The 25,070-nt window shown below is 50.5% G+C and overlaps 2 protein-coding genes and 1 long non-coding RNA gene across 3 annotated transcripts in view; 2 read left to right on the top strand and 1 right to left on the bottom strand.

Moving 5' to 3' along the window:
* Positions 1-4,608: 4,608 nt before the first annotated feature.
* Positions 4,609-5,420, top strand: LOC139433232 (uncharacterized). Its single transcript, XR_011642797.1, has 2 exons — positions 4,609-4,827; positions 4,942-5,420. It is a non-coding gene; the product is annotated as an uncharacterized lncRNA (long non-coding RNA).
* Positions 5,421-6,989: 1,569 nt separating this feature from the next.
* Positions 6,990-25,070, top strand: part of noc3l (NOC3-like DNA replication regulator) — a 21,288-nt gene continuing 3,207 nt past the window's right edge. Inside the window, exons 1-10 of the mRNA XM_034077303.2 lie at positions 6,990-7,141; positions 10,548-10,752; positions 14,590-14,719; positions 15,699-15,856; positions 16,936-16,998; positions 17,098-17,228; positions 17,306-17,467; positions 17,970-18,239; positions 18,494-18,622; positions 19,387-19,518. Coding sequence (XP_033933194.2) covers positions 7,133-7,141; positions 10,548-10,752; positions 14,590-14,719; positions 15,699-15,856; positions 16,936-16,998; positions 17,098-17,228; positions 17,306-17,467; positions 17,970-18,239; positions 18,494-18,622; positions 19,387-19,518 — 1,389 coding nt within the window. The 5' untranslated portion in view covers positions 6,990-7,132. The remainder of the gene's footprint in view (positions 7,142-10,547; positions 10,753-14,589; positions 14,720-15,698; positions 15,857-16,935; positions 16,999-17,097; positions 17,229-17,305; positions 17,468-17,969; positions 18,240-18,493; positions 18,623-19,386; positions 19,519-25,070) is intronic.
* On the bottom strand, positions 10,763-14,474 carry LOC139433233 (uncharacterized). The gene is made up of 3 exons (XM_071202160.1): positions 14,470-14,474; positions 11,102-13,780; positions 10,763-10,974 (listed from the first exon to the last, which is right to left on the bottom strand). Exons 1-2 carry the CDS (start codon positions 14,472-14,474, stop codon positions 12,703-12,705), a joined length of 1,083 nt encoding a protein of 360 aa, XP_071058261.1. The 3' UTR covers positions 10,763-10,974; positions 11,102-12,702.

The following is a 25,070-nucleotide window of genomic DNA, read 5'->3' as shown; positions in this document are numbered from 1 at the left end:
TCACTTAGAAGCCCCACAGGTACGCTCTCACTTAGAAGCCCTACAGGTACGCCTTCACTTAGAAGCCCCACAGGTACGCTCTCACTTAGAAGCCCCACAGGTACGCTCTCACTTAGAAGCCCTACAGGTACGCCTTCACTTAGAAGCCCCACAGGTACGCTCTCAATTAGAAGCCCTACAGGTACGCTCTCACTTAGAAGCCCTACAGGTACGCCTTCAATTAGAAGCCCCACAGGTACGCTCTCAATTAGAAGCCCTACAGGTACGCCTTCACTTAGAAGCCCCACAGGTACGCTCTCAATTAGAAGCCCTACAGGTACGCTCTCAATTAGAAGCCCTACAGGTACGCCTTCAATTAGAAGCCCTACAGGTACGCTCTCACTTAGAAGCCCTACAGGTACGCCTTCAATTAGAAGCCCCACAGGTACGCTCTCACTTAGAAGCCCTACAGGTACGCTCTCACTTAGAAGCCCTACAGGTACGCCTTCAATTAGAAGCCCCACAGGTACGCTCTCACTTAGAAGCCCTACAGGTACGCTCTCACTTAGAAGCCCCACAGGTACGCTCTCACTTAGAAGCCCCACAGGTACGCCTTCACTTAGAAGCCCTACAGGTACGCCTTCACTTAGAAGCCCTACAGGTACGCTCTCACTTAGAAGCCCCACAGGTACGCCTTCACTTAGAAGCCCTACAGGTACGCTCTCACTTAGAAGCCCTACAGGTACGCTCTCACTTAGAAGCCCTACAGGTACGCTCTCACTTAGAAGCCCTACAGGTACGCTCTCACTTAGAAGCCCTACAGGTACGCTCTCACTTAGAAGCCCCACAGGTACGCTCTCACTTAGAAGCCCACAGGTACGCTCTCACTTAGAAGCCCCACAGGTACGCTCTCACTTAGAAGCCCCACAGGTACGCTCTCACTTAGAAGCCCCACAGGTACGCTCTCACTTAGAAGCCCTACAGGTACGCCTTCACTTAGAAGCCCTACAGGTACGCCTTCACTTAGAAGCCCCACAGGTACGCTCTCAATTAGAAGCCCTACAGGTACGCCTTCACTTAGAAGCCCCACAGGTACGCTCTCAATTAGAAGCCCTACAGGTACGCTCTCACTTAGAAGCCCTACAGGTACGCCTTCACTTAGAAGCCCTACAGGTACGCCTTCAATTAGAAGCCCTACAGGTACGCTCTCACTTAGAAGCCCTACAGGTACGCCTTCACTTAGAAGCCCCACAGGTACGCCTTCACTTAGAAGCCCTACAGGTACGCTCTCACTTAGAAGCCCTACAGGTACGCTCTCACTTAGAAGCCCTACAGGTACGCTCTCACTTAGAAGCCCTACAGGTATGCTCTCAATTAGAAGCCCTACAGGTACGCCTTCAATTAGAAGCCCTACAGGTACGCTCTCACTTAGAAGCCCCACAGGTACGCTCTCACTTAGAAGCCCCACAGGTACGCTCTCACTTAGAAGCCCTACAGGTACGCTCTCACTTAGAAGCCCTACAGGTACGCCTTCACTTAGAAGCCCCACAGGTACGCTCTCACTTAGAAGCCCTACAGGTACGCTCTCACTTAGAAGCCCCACAGGTACGCTCTCACTTAGAAGCCCCACAGGTACGCTCTCACTTAGAAGCCCCACAGGTACGCTCTCACTTAGAAGCCCTACAGGTACGCTCTCACTTAGAAGCCCTACAGGTACGCCTTCACTTAGAAGCCCTACAGGTACGCCTTCACTTAGAAGCCCCACAGGTACGCTCTCAATTAGAAGCCCTACAGGTACGCCTTCACTTAGAAGCCCTACAGGTACGCCTTCACTTAGAAGCCCCACAGGTACGCTCTCACTTAGAAGCCCCACAGGTACGCTCTCACTTAGAAGCCCTACAGGTACGCCTTCACTTAGAAGCCCTACAGGTACGCTCTCACTTAGAAGCCCTACAGGTACGCCTTCACTTAGAAGCCCTACAGGTACGCCTTCACTTAGAAGCCCCACAGGTACGCTCTCAATTAGAAGCCCTACAGGTACGCCTTCACTTAGAAGCCCTACAGGTACGCTCTCACTTAGAAGCCCCACAGGTACGCTCTCAATTAGAAGCCCCACAGGTACGCTCTCACTTAGAAGCCCTACAGGTACGCTCTCACTTAGAAGCCCTACAGGTACGCCTTCACTTAGAAGCCCTACAGGTACGCTCTCACTTAGAAGCCCTACAGGTACGCTCTCACTTAGAAGCCCTACAGGTACGCTCTCACTTAGAAGCCCTACAGGTACGCTCTCACTTAGAAGCCCTACAGGTACGCCTTCAATTAGAAGCCCTACAGGTACGCTCTCACTTAGAAGCCCTACAGGTACGCCTTCACTTAGAAGCCCTACAGGTACGCCTTCACTTAGAAGCCCCACAGGTACGCTCTCACTTAGAAGCCCTACAGGTACGCCTTCACTTAGAAGCCCTACAGGTACGCCTTCAATTAGAAGCCCTACAGGTACGCTCTCACTTAGAAGCCCTACAGGTACGCTCTCACTTAGAAGCCCTACAGGTACGCTCTCACTTAGAAGCCCTACAGGTACGCTCTCACTTAGAAGCCCTACAGGTACGCTCTCACTTAGAAGCCCTACAGGTATGCTCTCAATTAGAAGCCCTACAGGTACGCTCTCAATTAGAAGCCCTACAGGTACGCCTTCACTTAGAAGCCCTACAGGTACGCTCTCACTTAGAAGCCCTACAGGTACGCCTTCACTTAGAAGCCCTACAGGTACGCTCTCACTTAGAAGCCCTACAGGTACGCTCTCACTTAGAAGCCCTACAGGTACGCTCTCACTTAGAAGCCCTACAGGTACGCTCTCACTTAGAAGCCCTACAGGTACGCCTTCAATTAGAAGCCCTACAGGTACGCTCTCACTTAGAAGCCCTACAGGTACGCCTTCACTTAGAAGCCCTACAGGTACGCCTTCACTTAGAAGCCCCACAGGTACGCTCTCACTTAGAAGCCCCACAGGTACGCTCTCACTTAGAAGCCCCACAGGTACGCCTTCAATTAGAAGCCCTACAGGTACGCTCTCACTTAGAAGCCCTACAGGTACGCTCTCACTTAGAAGCCCTACAGGTACGCTCTCACTTAGAAGCCCTACAGGTACGCTCTCACTTAGAAGCCCTACAGGTACGCTCTCACTTAGAAGCCCTACAGGTACGCTCTCACTTAGAAGCCCTACAGGTACGCTCTCACTTAGAAGCCCTACAGGTACGCTCTCACTTAGAAGCCCTACAGGTACGCTCTCACTTAGAAGCCCTACAGGTACGCTCTCACTTAGAAGCCCTACAGGTACGCTCTCACTTAGAAGCCCTACAGGTACGCTCTCACTTAGAAGCCCTACAGGTACGCTCTCAATTAGAAGCCCTACAGGTACGCTCTCACTTAGAAGCCCTACAGGTACGCTCTCACTTAGAAGCCCTACAGGTACGCCTTCAATTAGAAGCCCTACAGGTACGCCTTCACTTAGAAGCCCTACAGGTACGCCTTCACTTAGAAGCCCTACAGGTACGCTCTCACTTAGAAGCCCTACAGGTACGCCTTCACTTAGAAGCCCTACAGGTACGCTCTCACTTAGAAGCCCTACAGGTACGCTCTCAATTAGAAGCCCTACAGGTACGCTCTCAATTAGAAGCCCTACAGGTACGCCTTCACTTAGAAGCCCTACAGGTACGCTCTCACTTAGAAGCCCTACAGGTACGCTCTCAATTAGAAGCCCTACAGGTACGCTCTCACTTAGAAGCCCTACAGGTACGCTCTCACTTAGAAGCCCTACAGGTACGCCTTCACTTAGAAGCCCTACAGGTACGCCTTCAATTAGAAGCCCTACAGGTACGCTCTCACTTAGAAGCCCTACAGGTACGCTCTCAATTAGAAGCCCTACAGGTACGCTCTCACTTAGAAGCCCTACAGGTACGCTCTCAATTAGAAGCCCTACAGGTACGCTCTCACTTAGAAGCCCTACAGGTACGCTCTCAATTAGAAGCCCTACAGGTACGCTCTCACTTAGAAGCCCTACAGGTACGCTCTCACTTAGAAGCCCTACAGGTACGCTCTCACTTAGAAGCCCTACAGGTACGCTCTCACTTAGAAGCCCTACAGGTACGCCTTCACTTAGAAGCCCTACAGGTACGCCTTCAATTAGAAGCCCTACAGGTACGCTCTCACTTAGAAGCCCTACAGGTACGCTCTCACTTAGAAGCCCTACAGGTACGCTCTCACTTAGAAGCCCTACAGGTACGCTCTCACTTAGAAGCCCTACAGGTACGCCTTCACTTAGAAGCCCTACAGGTACGCTCTCAATTAGAAGCTAAATAAATAAGTAATGCGATGCCTTGCCGTCACTGCACTCATAAAGAATGATGAGAATCAGAATAATGCGCATTGAACTGGTTTCATTCAGTAGTGACTTTATTTAAGGTATTAGTGAGAGGCCCTATTTCATCAGCTGCACAGCGTCACAAAGGCCAAGCTACATCAGGACAGAAGTGTCCCCATGCTGTCTTTAATAGTTCCTGACGTTAGATATGTATTAATGTCTGTCACTGTGAGTTTGTGTGTAAAGCTAACTGACCCCCCCCCCCCCCCAGCTGCTCTGTCTGCAGGAAGGCCTTCAGCCAGGGCAGCCACCTGCGCACGCACCTGAGCCACGTGCACGCCGGGGGGAAGCAGTTCATCTGCGACCGCTGCGGGAAGAGATACTCCGACAAGCGAAACCTCGTGCTGCACAAGTGCGGCTACGCATGACACCGCTCTGGAGCTTCAGGACACTCAAAGCGGACATGTGTTGGGTCAGGAGGTCAGGAGGTCACGAGGTCAGGGTCAGGGGGTCAGGAGGTCAGGGGGTCACGAGGTCAGGGTCAGGAGGTCAGGGGGTCACGAGGTCAGGGTCAGGGGGTCAGGAGGTCAGGGGGTCACGAGGTCAGGGTCAGGAGGTCAGGGGGTCACGAGGTCAGGGTCAGGAGGTCAGGGGGTCACGAGGTCAGGGTCAGGAGGTCAGGGGGTCACGAGGTCAGGGGGTCAGAACTGAAGATCCTCGGACACAACCTGAGACCGGAGCAGACTCTCGGTCAGCCCCAGAGGGTCCTGATGTTCCTGAACCCGACATGTTGAGACCCCAGAGGGTCCTGATTGGGTCTCCAGCTCAGAGGCCTGCTGGAGGACATTCACACAGTGAGAGCAAGTGGGTTGTGTTTATTAGCAGCTGCAGATGGTTTGGATGATATTTGAGTGTTGAGTTCATGTCACCCAGAAAGTGGACACATCTGTCCTCTGACTGGTTCTGATGTGTTTCGGGTGCGTTTGGAAGATTCAGGAGACTCTAAACTGCATTGATTGTGTCAAATGTCAGAAATGAAGAACGTCAGACCTGATGGTAATAAAGTTTCCTAAAGATTGAATTCTATGCGTTTCTTTTTAATGTTGAAAGCGGATATGAAAGGTTTGGAGAGGTTTGGACCAATCAGGTTGCTTTATTTATTAAATCTCTGACGGAGGACCTGTCGACCAATCAGAGCCCAGAGTTCATAATTTAGTTTAAACATACCGTCAGCTTAAATGCTGTTTTATTCTGAAAAACCAGAAGTTCTCGCACAATCTTAATGCCAAGCTTTTATTCTGAAAATCCTTCATCTCCGGTTAGCATTTAGCATGTGGCTAATATTGAGGTGAATTTAGAAGTGAAATGTCACGTGTGAGTGCTGCACACCGAAACTACTGATTTTACACTACATCTATAGACCTCGAGATATTATTATTGCTGAATATTAAATGAAGGTACAGTTTATTTTAATACGTTTTGTTTTCAGACGTGGGTAGCATGAGACAACATCCGGGACTACCGTAAATGATAACTGCCGTGAAGTATTTCCAGTATTATTAAAGTAATTAATTACAGCCGTTAAAATACAAAAAATGAAAAGTCATGAAAGAGAATATGAGGAGTAAAGGCGTGTTTAGTTATGTATTGAATGTACAATGGCTGAGTCCTCTGTTATGCACAACAACGGACATTGAAGACGAGTGGAGGGCGGCCCGCAGCGCCGGCAGGTGCAGGTCCCGGTACCAACGCTAGATTGGCTCACATGTATCCAGAGGTTGAACCGTCGTGTCCCCGATGCAGAAGCAGCCAGCAGACCTAATGCACATGTTTTGCAGCCTCTTTGCTTTCTGGAGATGTATTTTTAAATCTGTTAGTGAAATGTTTAGAACTCGTGTTGAGCCTGACCCGGTCTGCGCCCTTTCTGGTTTGGCACCAAAGGTGACCTGTGCATCCCTACCGAACAGTGCCAGGGGCTCATAGCCTTTTCTACACTTCCTGCGAGACGTCTGGTTCTTCTCAAATGGAGGTAGCATTCCCCTCCATCCTTTCCTCAGTGGGTCAAAGATGTGTTGTACTTCTTACAGCTAGAGACACGTTCTTACTCAGGGGCTCCTCTCACAGCTTTATTAGAACATGAAACCCGTTCTGGACTTCTAAGACTCCTTACCAGATCACTTGAGAAAGAGTAAGGTTGGATTGAGCGGTGAACAGTTGATTCATTTTTTTGTTCTATTCCATTGTCATTATTATTTTCTTTCTTTGTGTTTATCTCTGTGTTGTTGTTGTTGTTGTTTTCTTCCTTTGCCCCCCTTGAACTAATGTCACTATGAAAATACTGTATTACTGTTAAAGGGCTCTGTATCCTGTGACTCAGTGGGTTAATGGGTGGTGGGAGAGTGGTGGGGTTGAAATGGAGACTTTGATTGGTCAGCATGTGTGTATATCTTTACTCATCATCATCATCATCATCATCTTTATTTAAAGAGACTCTTGGTCCATTACTCCATTAGGTTACTGAATCTGTTTCACTTGCTTTTGTTAAACTGAGAAAATCAATAAAAATATTTACCATACATCCTGACTAACTGTTCTGGATGCAGTTCACCCTCCGGCCGCTGGGGGCGCTGCAGCACACCGGAAGTATATCTAACTGTTTCCGGGTAGTCCTGTGATTCTGGTCCTCCGTCAACACGCGTGGTGCTGCTTCTACCCCAAACGCAGCTCCCAACACCCGGAGAAAGAGACTTCTGTTCGGCCTGACGCCGCGCGGAGAGCCGCCCCGCAGACACCATGGCTCCGGTAAGACCCGTCAGATAGCCGAGAGGAGTACTGCCCTACACATCTCAACACGGGGCATTACGGAGGGTTCATAGAGGAGTAGGGTCCTACACATCTCAACACGGGGCATTACGGAGGGTTCATAGAGGAGTAGGGTCCTACACATCTCACCACGGGGCATTACGGAGGGTTCATAGAGGAGTACTGCCCTACACATCTCACCACGGGGCATTACGGAGGGTTCATAGAGGAGTACTGCCCTACACATCTCACCACGGGGCATTACGGAGGGTTCATAGAGGAGTAGGGTCCTACACATCTCACCACGGGGCATTACGGAGGGTTCATAGAGGAGTACTGCCCTACACATCTCACCACGGGGCATTACGGAGGGTTCATAGAGGAGTAGGGTCCTACACATCTCACCACGGGGCATTACGGAGGGTTCATAGAGGAGTAGGGTCCTACACATCTCACCACGGGGCATTACGGAGGGTTCATAGAGGAGTACTGCCCTACACATCTCACCACGGGGCATTACGGAGGGTTCATAGAGGAGTACTGCCCTACACATCTCACCACGGGGCATTACGGAGGGTTCATAGAGGAGTAGGGTCCTACACATCTCACCACGGGGCATTACGGAGGGTTCATAGAGGAGTAGGGTCCTACACATCTCACCACGGGGCATTACGGAGGGTTCATAGAGGAGTACTGCCCTACACATCTCACCACGGGGCATTACGGAGGGTTCATAGAGGAGTACTGCCCTACACATCTCACCACGGGGCATTACGGAGGGTTCATGTTCTTGTAGCCCTGTATTCAACACAACATCCGGTGCTACCTGAGTAGCAGTGTGGGTAGTCGGTCCTCTGCCACATGTGCCCTATGTGTGTGTGTATCATCAGTGTGTGTGTTGAGTAGATGTGTGTGTGTAGAGTAGATGTGTGTGTGTATCATCAGTGTGTGTGTTGAGTAGATGTGTGTGTGTATCATCAGTGTGTGTAGAGTAGATGTGTGTGTGTATCATCAGTGTGTGTGTAGAGTAGATGTGTGTGTGTAGAGTAGATGTGTGTGTGTGTGTATCATCAGTGTGTGTGTTGAGTAGATGTGTGTGTGTATCATCAGTGTGTGTAGAGTAGATGTGTGTGTGTATCATCAGTGTGTGTGTAGAGTAGATGTGTGTGTGTAGAGTAGATGTGTGTGTGTGTGTGTGTATCATCAGTGTGTGTGTGTAGAATAGATGTGTGTGTGTGTAGAGTAGATGTGTGTGTGTGTGTGTAGAGTAGATGTGTGTGTATCATCAGTGTGTGTGTGTAGAGTAGATGTGTGTGTAGAGTAGATGTGTGTGTGTGTGTATCATCAGTGTGTGTGTGTAGAGTAGATGTGTGTGTGTGTATCATCAGTGTGTGTGTAGAGTAGATGTGTGTGTGTGTATCATCAGTGTGTGTGTGTGTGTGTGTGTGTGTAGAGTAGATGTGTGTGTGTAGAGTAGATGTGTGTGTGTAGAGTGGATGTGTGTGTATCATCAGTGTGTGTGTAGAGTAGATGTGTGTGTATCATCAGTGTGTGTGTGTAGAGTAGATGTGTGTGTAGAGTGGATGTGTGTGTGTATCATCAGTGTGTGTGTAGAGTAGATGTGTGTGTATCATCAGTGTGTGTGTAGAGTAGATGTGTGTGTATCATCAGTGTGTGTGTGTGTGTGTGTGTAGAGTAGATGTGTGTGTGTAGAGTAGATGTGTGTGTAGAGTAGATGTGTGTGTGTAGAGTAGATGTGTGTGTAGAGTAGATGTGTGTGTATCATCAGTGTGTGTGTAGAGTAGATGTGTGTGTATCATCAGTGTGTGTGTAGAGTAGATGTGTGTGTAGAGTGGATGTGTGTGTGTATCATCAGTGTGTGTGTATAGAGTAGATGTGTGTGTATCATCAGTGTGTGTAGAGTAGGTGTGTGTGTGTGTGTGTGTGTGTGTGTGTGTGTGTGTGTGTGTGTGTGTGTGTGTGTGTGTGTGTGTGTGTGTGTGTGTGTGTGTGTGTGTGTGTGTGTGTGTGTGTGTGTGTATCATCAGTGTGTGTGTGTGTGTGTGTAGAGTAGATGTGTGTGTAGAGTAGATGTGTGTGTGTGTGTATCATCAGTGTGTGTGTGTAGAGTAGATGTGTGTGTGTATCATCAGTGTGTGTGTAGAGTAGATGTGTGTGTGTATCATCAGTGTGTGTGTAGAGTAGATGTGTGTGTGTGTGTAGAGTAGATGTGTGTGTATCATCAGTGTGTGTAGAGTAGATGTGTGTGTATCATCAGTGTGTGTGTGTAGAGTAGATGTGTGTGTGTATCATCAGTGTGTGTGTAGAGTAGATGTGTGTGTGTATCATCTGTGTGTGTGTGTGTGTAGATGTGTGTGTGTGTGTGTGTGTGTGTGTGTGTGTGTGTATCATCAGTGTGTGTGTAGAGTAGATGTGTGTGTGTAGAGTAGGTGTGTGTGTGTAGAGTAGATGTGTGTGTGTGTGTGTGTATCATCAGTGTGTGTGTAGAGTAGGTGTGTGTGTGTGTAGAGTAGATGTGTGTGTGTGTGTGTGTGTGTGTGTGTGTGTGTGTGTGTGTGTGTGTGTGTGTGTGTGTGTGTGTGTGTGTGTGTGTGTGTGTGTGTGTTCAGTAGTGCTGGGGGGGAAACGATTATTTCGAAAACGACTAATCTAACGATTATTTTTCTGTTCAATTCATAAAAAACGTAATGTAAACATTTTTTTTTTCACGACACTGTCTCAGGGGATCTTAGTATTTAAGAGCCTATTAACGAGTTACACCAGATTAACGGGAGCATCTCAGCTAACTGCCGACACACACCATGTGACCAAAACACGTCTCATAAGAAGCCTCTAGATGACCCCTGAGCCAAACATGCTATCGCACTGTGGCTCAGAACAAAGATAGAAGCGCCCTGATTCCTCATCGTAGCTGCGCAGACGAGACTCCCATTAAAGCTGAGGCTCCACGGATATAGCATCATCACGGAGCGATCCGGACTCCGACAGGGGAAGCCAACACAGACATCACAACACGTACCTTCACAGAGCTTCTAGGGAGATGTCTCTCCGTAGCTGTCAATCTGATCAAAAGACGTGTTCAATGGCATTAAAACGAGAAAACACGCGGCTGAATCGGTTAATCCACAGGGTTTTAACGTCTATGTATAAAAACATGATTGAATTTATAATCCATAATTCCATTTTAATGTAAAAATCGGAGAGCTAATGCTAGCTGCTAACGGTAGCCACCACAGCTAGCTGCTTGTTGCTGTGGGTGACCCACGTGTGTGTAGCGACGCGTCGACGTGGAAATATGTCGTCGACGATATTTTGAAGTCAATGCGTCGCTACAGCACGTGTGTGTGTGTGTGTGTGTGTCAGTAAAGTCTCTCTCTCTCTGCAGCCCCGCTCGAAGAAGCGGCGCCCGTCGTTCCGCCGCCTGCTGAAGACGAGCGGCGTGAAGCTGCAGAACAAACAGATCAACAGAACCAACAAGCAGAGCAACGTGGCCAAGAAGCAGCGCAAGGAGCAGAAGAAGCTGCGCGCCGCGGTGAAGGACAACGTGTACCAGCAGCCCCGCCCCCTGGAGGTCTACCAGAAGACACCTGGTGAGTTAGAGACTACATCTCCCAGCATGCACCACTGTATACACCTCGAGACACCTGGTGAGTTCAGAGACTACATCTCCCAGCATGCACCACTGTATACACCTCGAGACACCTGGTGAGTTCAGAGACTACATCTCCCAGCATGCACTACTGTATACACCTCCAGCTCGACACCTGGTGAGTTCAGAGACTACATCTCCCAGCATGCACTACTGTATACACCTCGAGACACCTGGTGAGTTCAGAGACTACATCTCCCAGCATGCACCACTGTATACACCTCGAGACCTCCAGCTAGACACCTGGTGAGTTATAGACTACATCTCCTAGCATGCACCACTGTATACACCTCGAGACCTCCAGCAAGACCCCTGGTGAGTTCAGGGACTACATCTCCCAGCATGCACTACTGTATACACCTCGAGACACCTGGTGAGTTCAGAGACTACATCTCCCAGCATGCACTACTGTATACACCTCGAGACCTCCAGCAAGACCCCTGGTGAGTTCAGGGACTACATCTCCCAGCATGCACCACTGTATACACCTCGAGACACCTGGTGAGTTCAGAGACTACATCTCCCAGCATGCACTACTGTATACACCTCGAGACCTCCAGCAAGACCCCTGGTGAGTTCAGGGACTACATCTCCCAGCATGCACCACTGTATACACCTCGAGACCTCCAGCAAGACACCTGGTGAGTTCAGGGACTACATCTCCCAGCATGCACCACTGTATACACCTCCAGACCTCCAGCAAGACACCTGGTGAGTTCAGGGACTACATCTCCCAGCATGCACCACTGTATACACCTCGAGACCTCCAGCGAGACACCTGGTGAGTTCAGAGACTACATCTCCCAGCATGCACTACTGTATACACCTCGAGACCTCCAGCAAGACACCTGGTGAGTTAGAGCCTACATCTCCCAGCATGCACTACTGTATACACCTCGAGACCTCCAGCAAGCCCCCTGGTGAGTTCAGAGACTACATCTCCCAGCATGCACCACTGTATACACCTCGAGACCTCCAGCAAGACCCCTGGTGAGTTCAGGGACTACATCTCCCAGCATGCACTACTGTATACACCTCGAGACCTCCAGCAAGCCCCCTGGTGAGTTCAGAGACTACATCTCCCAGCATGCACTACTGTATACACCTCGAGACCTCCAGCAAGCCCCCTGGTGAGTTCAGAGACTACATCTCCCAGCATGCACTACTGTATACACCTCGAGACCTCCAGCGAGACACCTGGTGAGTTTAGAGACTACATCTCCCAGCATGCACTACTGTATACACCTCAAGACCTCCAGCAAGCCCCCTGGTGAGTTCAGAGACTACATCTCCCAGCATGCACTACTGTATACACCTCAAGACCTCCAGCAAGCCCCCTGGTGAGTTCAGAGACTACATCTCCCAGCATGCACTACTGTATACACCTCGAGACACCTGGTGAGTTCAGAGACTACATCTCCCAGCATGCACTACTGTATACACCTCAAGACCTCCAGCAAGCCCCCTGGTGAGTTCAGAGACTACATCTCCCAGCATGCACTACTGTATACACCTCGAGACACCTGGTGAGTTCAGAGACTACATCTCCCAGCATGCACTACTGTATACACCTCGAGACCTCCAGCAAGACACCTGGTGAGTTCAGAGACTACATCTCCCAGCATGCACTACTGTATACACCTCGAGACACCTGGTGAGTTCAGAGACTACATCTCCCAGCATGCACTACAGGAAGACATCACATTGCATTTAGCTGAGGCTTCTATCCAGAGCGACTCACAATAAGTGCGTTCGACCAGGAAGACACAACCTTGAAGAAAAGAGAATCATAAGAACATCAGGTTTCATAGAGCCAGACATTTCAAGTGCTGCTCAGCTGGCTTTAGAGGAGCCAGTCCTTTGTTAGTATACCAGGGTCTGGAAGTGGATTCTAGCAGTTACCGGAAGCCAGTGGAGGGAGCGGAGGAGCGGCGTGGGGTGGAACATTCAGGAAGGTTGAAGACCAGACGAGCCGCTGCATTCTGGGTGAGAGAGGTCGGATGGCACATGCAGGTAGACCAGCAGGAGGGAGTTGCAGGAGTCTAGTGAGGTGACGAGAGCCTGGACCAGAACCTGCTCTCTGGGTCAGCTGGGGACGCGTCCTCCTGATGCTGGAGAGCGTGTATCTGCAGCAGCGGGTTGGAGCAGCGATGTTTGCAGTGAAGGACAGGTTGTTATCTAGGGTCTCACCCAGAGTCCTTGCAGTCTGAGTCGGGGAAACAACAGAGGGGCCGATGCTGATCGTCAGGTCGAGAGTGGGACGATCTTTTCCCGGAAGGAAAAGCAGTTCAGTCTTATCAAGGTTGAGCTTGAGGTGATGAGCGGACATCCACTGAGAGATGTCAGCTGGACGAGCAGAGATGCGAGCGACGACCTGGGTCTCTGAGCGGGGGAAGGACAGGACTCGTTGGGTGTCGTCAGCGTAGCAGTGGTATGAAAAACCATGCGGGCTAATGACTGATCCGAGCGAGTTTGTGTGCAGGGAGAAGAGGAGAGGACCGAGAACAGAGCCCTGAGGGACCCCTGTAGTTAATTGACAAGGGTCGGACTCGGACCCTCTCCAAGTGACCCTGTAGGTACGGTCTTTGAGGTTTGAGGTGAGGAGGGAAAGTGCAGAGCCTGAAGGAGGATCTGATGGTTCACCGTGTCGAATGCAGCAGACAGGTCCAACAGGATGAGGACAGAGGAGAGGGAGGCTGCTTAGTGTGCAGTTCCTCAGAGACAGCAAGGAGGCCAGTTTCTGCCTTGAAACCAGACTGGTGCGGATCCAGAAGGTTGTTCTGATGGAGAGAGCAGGAGAGGTGTTTAAAGACAGGACCGGGAGGAGAGAGACAGGCCTGTAGTTTATAACATCAGACGGGTCGAGAGTGGGTTTCTTCAGGAGAGGGTTTACTCTCGCCTCCTTGGCCGCGTTCACACTGCGGTACTTTTCCCACAAAGGTTCATCAGAACTCTTTAGTTCTGATGAACTGAGTACAGATCGCGTTCACACCAGAATGAGTCCCTGGGGGAGGATTAGGCAAATGAAGCCGCTGACGTCGCTTCTTCTTCTTCTGCTTTGGGTTTACTGGCAGGCCGCAAACCACTTCACGGCGTATACTGCCGCCCGGAGGCCCCGGCCGGAAGTCCCCGGAGTTGGGGAAGGCTTCAGTAGAAGCTGCTGGGACTCCCAGCAGCTTCTACTGAAGCCTTCCGAGTGAATCGCCAGAACGCCGACACCTCCTCATCTCCACCGCTCCCATGTTTGCTTTTGTGTTGCCATAAGTTAGTCTCTCTGCGTTTCTGCGCTGGGCTAAGGCTAATGCTAATAATGCTAATGCTAATAATGCTAATGCTAATAATGCTAATGCGAGGATAATAAAATGGCGGCTTCACAAAACTTTTGGGAGTTTTACGGGGCGTGGTTTGCAATCCGCCAGCCAATCAGGAATATAGCTCTTTCCTCACAAAAGAGCCGCTCGAAAGTCCCTGCTCTCTAGCAGGGACTTTCGAGCGGGTAAAAAGGTTTGCATGAACTACTTTCAGTACCGGCTCTTTTTGGTGTGAACGCGATCATGAACTAAGTTCACATGAACCTTTGTGGGGAAAGTCCCGCAGTGTGAACGCGGCTCTTGAGACTGTTTGAAAAGTGACCAGAAGACACCTGGTAAGTTTAGACTACATGTCCCAGCATGCATTGCTGTTCGATCACTGCTACCCACAGGAAGACCCCCAGGTGAGTTTAGCTGCAGGACTACGTGTCCCAGCATGCACCTGTTGACCCCCTGCTGTGTTTCAGAGGAGGAGCTTGAGGATGAGGAGGAGTTCCTGGAGACGCTGCCCACTGACATGATGGAGGAGGAAAACATGGAGGAGATCAGAGCCATGGCAACACATGCATCCTTCGTCACTAGAGACCTGTCGGCATGGTAACACACACACACACACTGAGACACACACACATTTATTTGTTGTTATCTAAAGTCTCCTTCACAATAAAAGCCTCTCGCTACAGTAGAGCTGTATTAATGGATCGCTCCCACTAACTGAGGTGCGCTTGTTTCCGTATCGGCGCTCCTACTAACTGAGGTGCGCTTGTTTCCGTCCCAACGCTCCCACTAACTGAGGTGCGCTTGTTTCCGTATCGGCGCTCCTACTAACTGAGGTGCGCTTGTTTCCGTCCCAACGCTCCCACTAACTGAGGTGCGCTTGTTTCCGTATCGGCGCTCCTACTAACTGAGGTGCGCTTGTTTCCGTCCCAACGCTCCCACTAACTGAGGTGCGCTTGTTTCCGTCCCAACGCTCCCACTAACTGAGGTGCGCTTGTTTCCGTCCCAACGCTCCCACTAACTGAGGTGCGCTTGTTTCCGTCCCAACGCTCCCACTAACTGAGGTGCGCTTGTTTCCGTCCCAACGCTCCCACTAACTGAGGTGCGCTTGTTTCCGTCCCAACGCTCCCACTAACTGAGGTGCGCTTGTTTCCGTCCCAACGCTCCCACTAACTGAGGTGCGCTTGTTTCCGTCCCAACGCTCCCACTAACTGAGGTGCGCTTGTTTCCGTCCCGGCGCTCCCACTAACTGAGGTGCGCTTGTTTCCGTCCCAACGCTCCCACTAACTGAGGTGCGCTTGTTTCCGTATCGGCGCTCCTACTAACTGAGGTGCGCTTGTTTCCGTCCCAACGCTCCCACTAACTGAGGTGCGCTTGTTTCCGTCCCGGCGCTCCCACTAACTGAGGTGCGCTTGTTTCCGTCCCGGCGCTCCCACTAACTGAGGTGCGCTTGTTTCCGTCCCAACGCTCCCACTAACTGAGGTGCGCTTGTTTCCGTCCCGGCGCTCCCACTAACTGAGGTGTGCTTGTTTCCGTCCCAACGCTCCCACTAACTGAGGTGCGCTTGTTTCCGTCCCAGCGCTCCGGTGCACAGCGGGAAGAAGAGGAGCTCTGAGGTGATGCGGGGTCACGAGAAAGTTCCCAGGAAATTGGCGAGAACCGAAGAGAAGGAAGTGATCCACCTTCTGCCAATCAAAGACAAGAAGAGGGGCGTGGTCCCGCAGAGCTTCGAGAGAGGTACCACTCTGTCTGATATCCAGATACCAGAGTTAATCTGAGAGGCACCACTCTGTCTGATATCCAGATACCAGAGTTAATCTGAGAGGCGCCACTCTGTCTGATATCCAGATACCAGAGTTAATCTGAGAGGCGCCACTCTGTCTGATATCCAGATACCAGAGTTAATCTGAGAGGCGCCACTCTGTCTGATATCCAGATACCAGAGTTAATCTGAGAGGCACCACTCTGTCTGATATCCAGATACCAGAGTTAATCTGAGAGGCGCCACTCTGTCTGATATCCAGATACCAGAGTTAATCTGAGAGGCACCACTCTGTCTGATATCCAGATACCAGAGTTAATCTGAGAGGCACCACTCTGTCTGATATCCAGATACCAGAGTTAATCTGAGAGGTACCACTCTGTCTGATATCCAGATACCAGAGTTAATCTGAGAGGCACCACTCTGTCTGATATCCAGATACCAGAGTTAATCTGAGAGGTACCACTCTGTCTGATATCCAGATACCAGAGTTAATCTGAGAGGCACCACTCTGTCTGATATCCAGATACCAGAGTTAATCTGAGAGGCACCACTCTGTCTGATATCCAGATACCAGAGTTAATCTGAGAGGCGCCACTCTGTCTGATATCCAGATACCAGAGTTAATCTGAGAGGCGCCACTCTGTCTGATATCCAGATACCAGAGTTAATCTGAGAGGCGCCACTCTGTCTGATATCCAGATACCAGAGTTAATCTGAGAGGCGCCACTCTGTCTGATATCCAGATACCAGAGTTAATCTGAGAGGCACCACTCTGTCTGATATCCAGATACCAGAGTTAATCTGAGAGGCACCACTCTGTCTGATATCCAGATACCAGAGTTAATCTGAGAGGCGCCACTCTGTCTGATATCCAGATACCAGAGTTAATCTGAGAGGCGCCACTCTGTCTGATATCCAGATACCAGAGTTAATCTGAGAGGCACCACTCTGTCTGATATCCAGATACCAGAGTTAATCTGAGAGGCACCACTCTGTCTGATATCCAGATACCAGAGTTAATACCAGAAACTAACTGTCTGTCTGTCTTTAGTCGTCGAGAGGAAACCGGAGGACGAGGAAGAGGAGGAGGAGGATCAGGAGGAGGACCAGCAGGGTAAGCTGACCCCAGTCTGTACCTGTCTGTGTTTACCTTCAGAAACACCTGAAGACGTGTTTATAAATCTCTAATGCTGCACTGTGTCCTCCTCACCAGAGGGGGCGGCGGAGAGCTCTGCCTCGCTGACAGCCGAGCAGATCGAGGAGCTGCGGATCCAGAAGATCCACGAGAGGAAGCTGGACATCGCCCGGCTCGGGTCCGCCATCATGTCCGAACCCTACAGCAACGTGAGGGTTTAGGACCTTCGTTTAAAGACTCTGTCCTGATGTCCAGATTAACAGCTGTTTAACACTTGTCGTCTCAGATTAAGCGTCTGAAGGAGCTGCGGGGGATGCTGATGGAGTCGGACCCCGCGGTGGCGGTGACCGTCAGGAAGCTGGTGATGGTTTCTCTGATGGAGATCTTTAAAGACGTCGCCCCGACATTCAGGATCCGACCTCTGACCGCCGAGGAGAAGGCTGCCAAGGTACGATCCAACTGAGAGGGAGTCTGTTGAGTCTTCAGGCGCTCCAGGAAGAGTTCCTGAAACTTTTATCTTCTGGAACCCTCTAGTAAATCGCGTTCACACCGGAATAAGTGCCTGAGGGAGCTGCTGACGTCACTTCTTCTAATGCGAGCAAATAAAATGGTGGCTTCTCAAAAACTTGTCAGAGTTTTACGGAGCGTGGTTTGCAACCCGCCCAGCCAATCAGAACCCTTTCACCCCTTTCAGTCCCTTCTCTCTAGCGGGGACTGAAAGGGGTGAAAGGGTTCCCAACAAAAGTTCTAGTTCCAGATCTTTTTGGTGGGAACGCAAAATCCCAGAAACTATCGGAACTATTGTGGGGAAAAGTACTCCGGTATGAAAGCGCGCAATGGGACTTTGCTTGCGTTGACTAGGGATTCAAGTCATCGTAGAAACAGTCTAAAGGTGTGTGTGTGTGTGTGTGTGTGTGTGTGTGTGTGTGTGTGTGTGTGTGTGTGTGCAGGTGAAGAAGGAAACGCAGCAGATCAGGGACTTCGAGGAGGGTCTGGTGAGCCAGTATAAGTTCTACCTGGAGGACCTGGAGCAGACGGTGAAGGACTGGAAGCAGAAGAAGAAGAAGCGCAGTCAGGCGGTCAGCCTGGACTCTTATCTGGGTCTCGCTCAGGTCTCAATCCGCTGCCTGTGTGAGCTGCTGCTCGCGCTGCCTCACTTCAACTTCCACAACAACATCGTGGTCATCCTCGTGCCGCTGATGAACGACCCCAGCAAGACGGTGAGTGAAACCCCGAGTCGCGGTGAAACACCGACCAATCACCTGAGCCGGCTAAAGTAGCCTGTCAGACTTCCATCTGGGCACAAACTGATCTCGTGCGTGTTCGTGTGTGTTGGGGGAGGGGCTCTGTGAGGAAGGGGCAGATTTTCTCCGTGTATTTTCTAACTCTAGCCACTCGAGCCGGTTTCTCCAAAATGACCGACCCCACCTTTAAAGCTACAAAATGATTGATGGTGTTGTTGTTGTGCGTTCAGGTGTCTCTGATGTGCTGCGATGCGTTCAAGAAGATGTTCCATCAGGATAAAGATGGCGGGCCGTCGCTCGCCGCCGTGAGGGTCGTCTCTGGAGTCGTGAAGAGAAACAACTACACCGTGAGGCCGGAGGTGAGGAGATCTAACGCACCCCAACACCTGTAGATTAGCATCACTAGCATCAGTGCTAACGGTCCCAACACCTGTAGATTAGCATCACTAGCATCAGTGCTAACGGTCCCAACACCTGTAGATTAGCATCAGTAGCATCAGTGCTAACGGTCCCAACACCTGTAGATTAGCATCACTAGCATCAGTGCTAACGGTCCCAACACCTGTAGATTAGCATCAGTGCTAACGGTCCCAACACCTGTAGATTAGCATCACTAGCATCAGTGCTAACGGTCCCAACACCTGTAGATTAGCATCACTAGCATCAGTGCTAACGGTCCCAACACCTGTAGATTAGCATCACTAGCATCAGTGCTAACGGTCCCAACACCTGTAGATTAGCATCACTAGCATCAGTGCTAACGGTCCCAACACCTGTAGATTAGCATCACTAGCATCAGTGCTAACGGTCCCAACACCTGTAGATTAGCATCACTAGCATCAGTGCTAACGGTCCCAACACCTGTAGATTAGCATCACTAGCATCAGTGCTAACGGTCCCAACACCTGTAGATTAGCATCAGTGCTAACGGTCCCAACACCTGTAGATTAGCATCACTAGCATCAGTGCTAACGGTCCCAACACCTGTAGATTAGCATCACTAGCATCAGTGCTAACGGTCCCACCACCTGTAGATTAGCATCACTAGCATCAGTGCTAACGGTCCCAACACCTCACTAACCCCGCCTGTAGCATCAGTGCTAACATCAGTCTCCTCCCCCAGCTGCTGAAGACGCTGATCGGCCTCAGGATCAAGGAGGTCCAGATGAAGAAGGACATCGAGGACACAGCGCCCAAGAAGAGGTTCATGAACAACAAGGAGAAGAGGATGAAGCTGTCCAGGATGCAGAGGAAGGCAAGCACCCTCAGTTCATCCTGAAGGCTCGTCTGTATGAGCACACGCGTTACGTAGTGGTGTCATCGTGTTGTTTCATCATGATGGCATCATATTGTTAGTTGACCACTGCAATCATAAACATCAACAACAGCTTGTGCCTGAGAGTTTAAACACCTCAGCACCTCTTCCCCCTGTAGTCAGCATCAGTACCCGGATCAGAGTACACTAAGTCCAGTCAGCATCAGTACCCGGATCAGAGTACACTAAGTCCAGTCAGCATCAGTACCCGGATCAGAGTACACTAAGTCCAGTCAGCATCAGTACCCGGATCAGAGTACACTGAGTCCAGTCAGCATCAGTACCCGGATCAGAGTACACTAAGTCCAGTCAGCATCAGTACCCGGATCAGAGTACACTAAGTCCAGTCAGCATCAGTACCCGGATCAGAGTACACTAAGTCCAGTCAGCATCAGTACCCGGATCAGAGTACACTGAGTCCAGTCAGCATCAGTACCCGGATCAGAGTACACTAAGTCCAGTCAGCATCAGTACCCGGATCAGAGTACACTGAGTCCAGTCAGCATCAGTACCCGGATCAGAGTACACTGAGTCCAGTCAGCATCAGTACCCGGATCAGAGTACACTAAGTCCAGTCAGCATCAGTACCCGGATCAGAGTACACTAAGTCCAGTCAGCATCAGTACCCGGATCAGAGTACACTGAGTCCAGTCAGCATCAGTACCCGGATCAGAGTACACTAAGTCCAGTCAGCATCAGTACCCGGATCAGAGCACACTGAGTCCAGTCAGCATCAGTACCCGGATCAGAGTACACTAAGTCCAGTCAGCATCAGTACCCGGATCAGAGTACACTGAGTCCAGTCAGCATCAGTACCCGGATCAGAGTACACTAAGTCCAGTCAGCATCAGTACCCGGATCAGAGTACACTGAGTCCAGTCAGCATCAGTACCCGGATCAGAGTACACTAAGTCCAGTCAGCATCAGTACCCGGATCAGAGTACACTAAGTCCAGTCAGCATCAGTACCCGGATCAGAGTACACTAAGTCCAGTCAGCATCAGTACCCGGATCAGAGTACACTAAGTCCAGTCAGCATCAGTACCCGGATCAGAGTACACTGAGTCCAGTCAGCATCAGTACCCGGATCAGAGTACACTTAAGTCCAGTCAGCATCAGTACCCGGATCAGAGTACACTAAGTCCAGTCAGCATCAGTACCCGGATCAGAGTACACTAGGCCAGTCAGCATCAGTACCCGGATCAGAGTACACTGAGTCCAGTCAGCATCAGTACCCGGATCAGAGTACACTAAGTCCAGTCAGCATCAGTACCCGGATCAGAGTACACTAGAGTCCAGTCAGCATCAGTACCCGGATCAGAGTACACTAAGTCCAGTCAGCATCAGTACCCGGATCAGAGTACACTAAGTCCAGTCAGCATCAGTACCCGGATCAGAGTACACTAAGTCCAGTCAGCCTCAGTACCCGGATCAGAGTACACTAAGTCCAGTCAGCATCAGTACCCGGATCAGAGTACACTAAGTCCAGTCAGCATCAGTACCCGGATCAGAGTACACTAAGTCCAGTCAGCATCAGTACCCGGATCAGAGTACACTGAGTCCAGTCAGCATCAGTACCCGGATCAGAGTACACTAAGTCCAGTCAGCATCAGTACCCGGATCAGAGTACACTAAGTCCAGTCAGCATCAGTACCCGGATCAGAGTACACTAAGTCCAGTCAGCATCAGTACCCGGATCAGAGTACACTAAGTCCAGTCAGCATCAGTACCCGGATCAGAGTACACTAAGTCCAGTCAGCATCAGTACCCGGATCAGAGTACACTGAGTCCAGTCAGCATCAGTACCCGGATCAGAGTACACTAAGTCCAGTCAGCATCAGTACCCGGATCAGAGTACACTGAGTCCAGTCAGCATCAGTACCCGGATCAGAGTACACTAAGTCCAGTCAGCATCAGTACCCGGATCAGAGTACACTAAGTCCAGTCAGCATCAGTACCCGGATCAGAGTACACTGAGTCCAGTCAGCATCAGTACCCGGATCAGAGTACACTAAGTCCAGTCAGCATCAGTACCCGGATCAGAGTACACTAAGTCCAGTCAGCATCAGTACCCGGATCAGAGTACACTGAGTCCAGTCAGCATCAGTACCCGGATCAGAGTACACTGAGTCCAGTCAGCATCAGTACCCGGATCAGAGTACACTAAGTCCAGTCAGCATCAGTACCCGGATCAGAGTACACTAAGTCCAGTCAGCATCAGTACCCGGATCAGAGTACACTGAGTCCAGTCAGCATCAGTACCCGGATCAGAGTACACTAAGTCCAGTCAGCATCAGTACCCGGATCAGAGTACACTAAGTCCAGTCAGCATCAGTACCCGGATCAGAGTACACTAAGTCCAGTCAGCATCAGTACCCGGATCAGAGTACACTAAGTCCAGTCAGCATCAGTACCCGGATCAGAGTACACTAAGTCCAGTCAGCATCAGTACCCGGATCAGAGTACACTAAGTCCAGTCAGCATCAGTACCCGGATCAGAGTACACTAAGTCCAGTCAGCATCAGTACCCGGATCAGAGTACACTAAGTCCAGTCAGCATCAGTACCCGGATCAGAGTACACTAAGTCCAGTCAGCATCAGTACCCGGATCAGAGTACACTAAGTCCAGTCAGCATCAGTACCCGGATCAGAGTACACTGAGTCCAGTCAGCATCAGTACCCGGATCAGAGTACACTAAGTCCAGTCAGCATCAGTACCCGGATCAGAGTACACTAAGTCCAGTCAGCATCAGTACCCGGATCAGAGTACACTAAGTCCAGTCAGCATCAGTACCCGGATCAGAGTACACTGAGTCCAGTCAGCATCAGTACCCGGATCAGAGTACACTAAGTCCAGTCAGCATCAGTACCCGGATCAGAGTACACTAAGTCCAGTCAGCATCAGTACCCGGATCAGAGTACACTAAGTCCAGTCAGCATCAGTACCCGGATCAGAGTACACTGAGTCCAGTCAGCATCAGTACCCGGATCAGAGTACACTAAGTCCAGTCAGCATCAGTACCCGGATCAGAGTACACTGAGTCCAGTCAGCATCAGTACCCGGATCAGAGTACACTGAGTCCAGTCAGCATCAGTACCCGGATCAGAGTACACTGAGTCCAGTCAGCATCAGTACCCGGATCAGAGTACACTAAGTCCAGTCAGCATCAGTACCCGGATCAGAGTACACTAAGTCCAGTCAGCATCAGTACCCGGATCAGAGTACACTGAGTCCAGTCAGCATCAGTACCCGGATCAGAGTACACTAAGTCCAGTCAGCATCAGTACCCGGATCAGAGTACACTAAGTCCAGTCAGCATCAGTACCCGGATCAGAGTACACTGAGTCCAGTCAGCATCAGTACCCGGATCAGAGTACACTAAGTCCAGTCAGCATCAGTACCCGGATCAGAGTACACTAAGTCCAGTCAGCATCAGTACCCGGATCAGAGTACACTGAGTCCAGTCAGCATCAGTACCCGGATCAGAGTACACTGAGTCCAGTCAGCATCAGTACCCGGATCAGAGTACACTAAGTCCAGTCAGCATCAGTACCCGGATCAGAGTACACTGAGTCCAGTCAGCATCAGTACCCGGATCAGAGTACACTGAGTCCAGTCAGCATCAGTACCCGGATCAGAGTACACTAAGTCCAGTCAGCATCAGTACCCGGATCAGAGTACACTAAGTCCAGTCAGCATCAGTACCCGGATCAGAGTACACTGAGTCCAGTCAGCATCAGTACCCGGATCAGAGTACACTAAGTCCAGTCAGCATCAGTACCCGGATCAGAGTACACTAAGTCCAGTCAGCATCAGTACCCGGATCAGAGTACACTAAGTCCAGTCAGCATCAGTACCCGGATCAGAGTACACTAGTCCAGTCAGCATCAGTACCCGGATCAGAGTACACTAAGTCCAGTCAGCATCAGTACCCGGATCAGAGTACACTGAGTCCAGTCAGCATCAGTACCCGGATCAGAGTACACTAAGTCCAGTCAGCATCAGTACCCGGATCAGAGTACACTAAGTCCAGTCAGCATCAGTACCCGGATCAGAGTACACTAAGTCCAGTCAGCATCAGTACCCGGATCAGAGTACACTAAGTCCAGTCAGCATCAGTACCCGGATCAGAGTACACTAAGTCCAGTCAGCATCAGTACCCGGATCAGAGTACACTAAGTCCAGTCAGCATCAGTACCCGGATCAGAGTACACTGAGTCCAGTCAGCATCAGTACCCGGATCAGAGTACACTAAGTCCAGTCAGCATCAGTACCCGGATCAGAGTACACTAAGTCCAGTACAGCATCAGTACCCGGATCAGAGTACACTAAGTCCAGTCAGCATCAGTACCCGGATCAGAGTACACTGAAGTCCAGTCAGCATCAGTACCCGGATCAGAGTACACTGAGTCCAGTCAGCATCAGTACCCGGATCAGAGTACACTAAGTCCAGTCAGCATCAGTACCCGGATCAGAGTACACTCAGCATCAGTACCCGGATCAGTACCCGGATCAGAGTACACTAAGTCCAGTCAGCATCAGTACCCGGATCAGAGTACACTGAGTCCAGTCAGCATCAGTACCCGGATCAGAGCACACTGAGTCCAGTCAGCATCAGTACCCGGATCAGAGTACACTAAGTCCAGTCAGCATCAGTACCCGGATCAGAGTACACTAAGTCCAGTCAGCATCAGTACCCGGATCAGAGTACACTAAGTCCAGTCCGCGGCACATCACCTCATGATGTATCACATGTCTCTGATCCGAGTCCCTGAGCGTGTCTGGCCGTGCAGCACTCACAGCGCCACAGACTGGATGAAGCATTATGTCAGCAACACGTTGAGGAAACTCTGAGTCAGAGGTGATGAGAGTCAGACGGTGTGTTAGACGGGCAGTGATGTCATGAACCTGCTGATGGACGCATTCCAACACTCGCTCTGCTCCAGCTGTGTTCACCTTGCAGCTGCAGCTCTGAGGCTTTGATCCTGATCAAGAGTTCAAGTCATGTTTAAAGTTTAACTTCTTCATGTGTCTAATATTAGAGTTCACTTTCATTCAGGAAGTATGACGCTGCGCTGTCAGCAGCTTCTCCATGTCTGTGATTGGTCGAATGCTCCAGATACCACCCTTCTCATGTGAACGCGCACCTAGCTAGAGAGGACACGGCTGGCTGAGCGATCCACTTGATAACCCGCGTGGTAGGACCGCTTAGCGAGAGCGCGTATGTTCTGGATTAGGCCAACCGGCTAACTCCAACATATCCAGGTTAGGTTGAACCGGCTTCGTAGCACAGGCCCCAGAGCACCTCTTTCACCCTGTAGCTGGCCGGCTCTGTTGTAATGTTAATTTCGTCAGCTATTTTTTTATTTAGTTTTAGTCCTGTGTTAAATTTCCTTTTTAGTTTGTCATATTTAGTCAAGTTTTAGTCGACTAAAAGTCTGAGCATTTTAGTCAAAGAAAACTGTTGAGTCTTTTTGAGTCATCAGATTATA

The sequence above is a fragment of the Pseudochaenichthys georgianus genome, unplaced genomic scaffold (genome assembly GCF_902827115.2).
Source record: "Pseudochaenichthys georgianus unplaced genomic scaffold, fPseGeo1.2 scaffold_1479_arrow_ctg1, whole genome shotgun sequence".
NCBI lineage: Eukaryota > Metazoa > Chordata > Actinopteri > Perciformes > Channichthyidae > Pseudochaenichthys > Pseudochaenichthys georgianus.
This window is presented reverse-complemented; position numbering and strand designations above follow the sequence as displayed.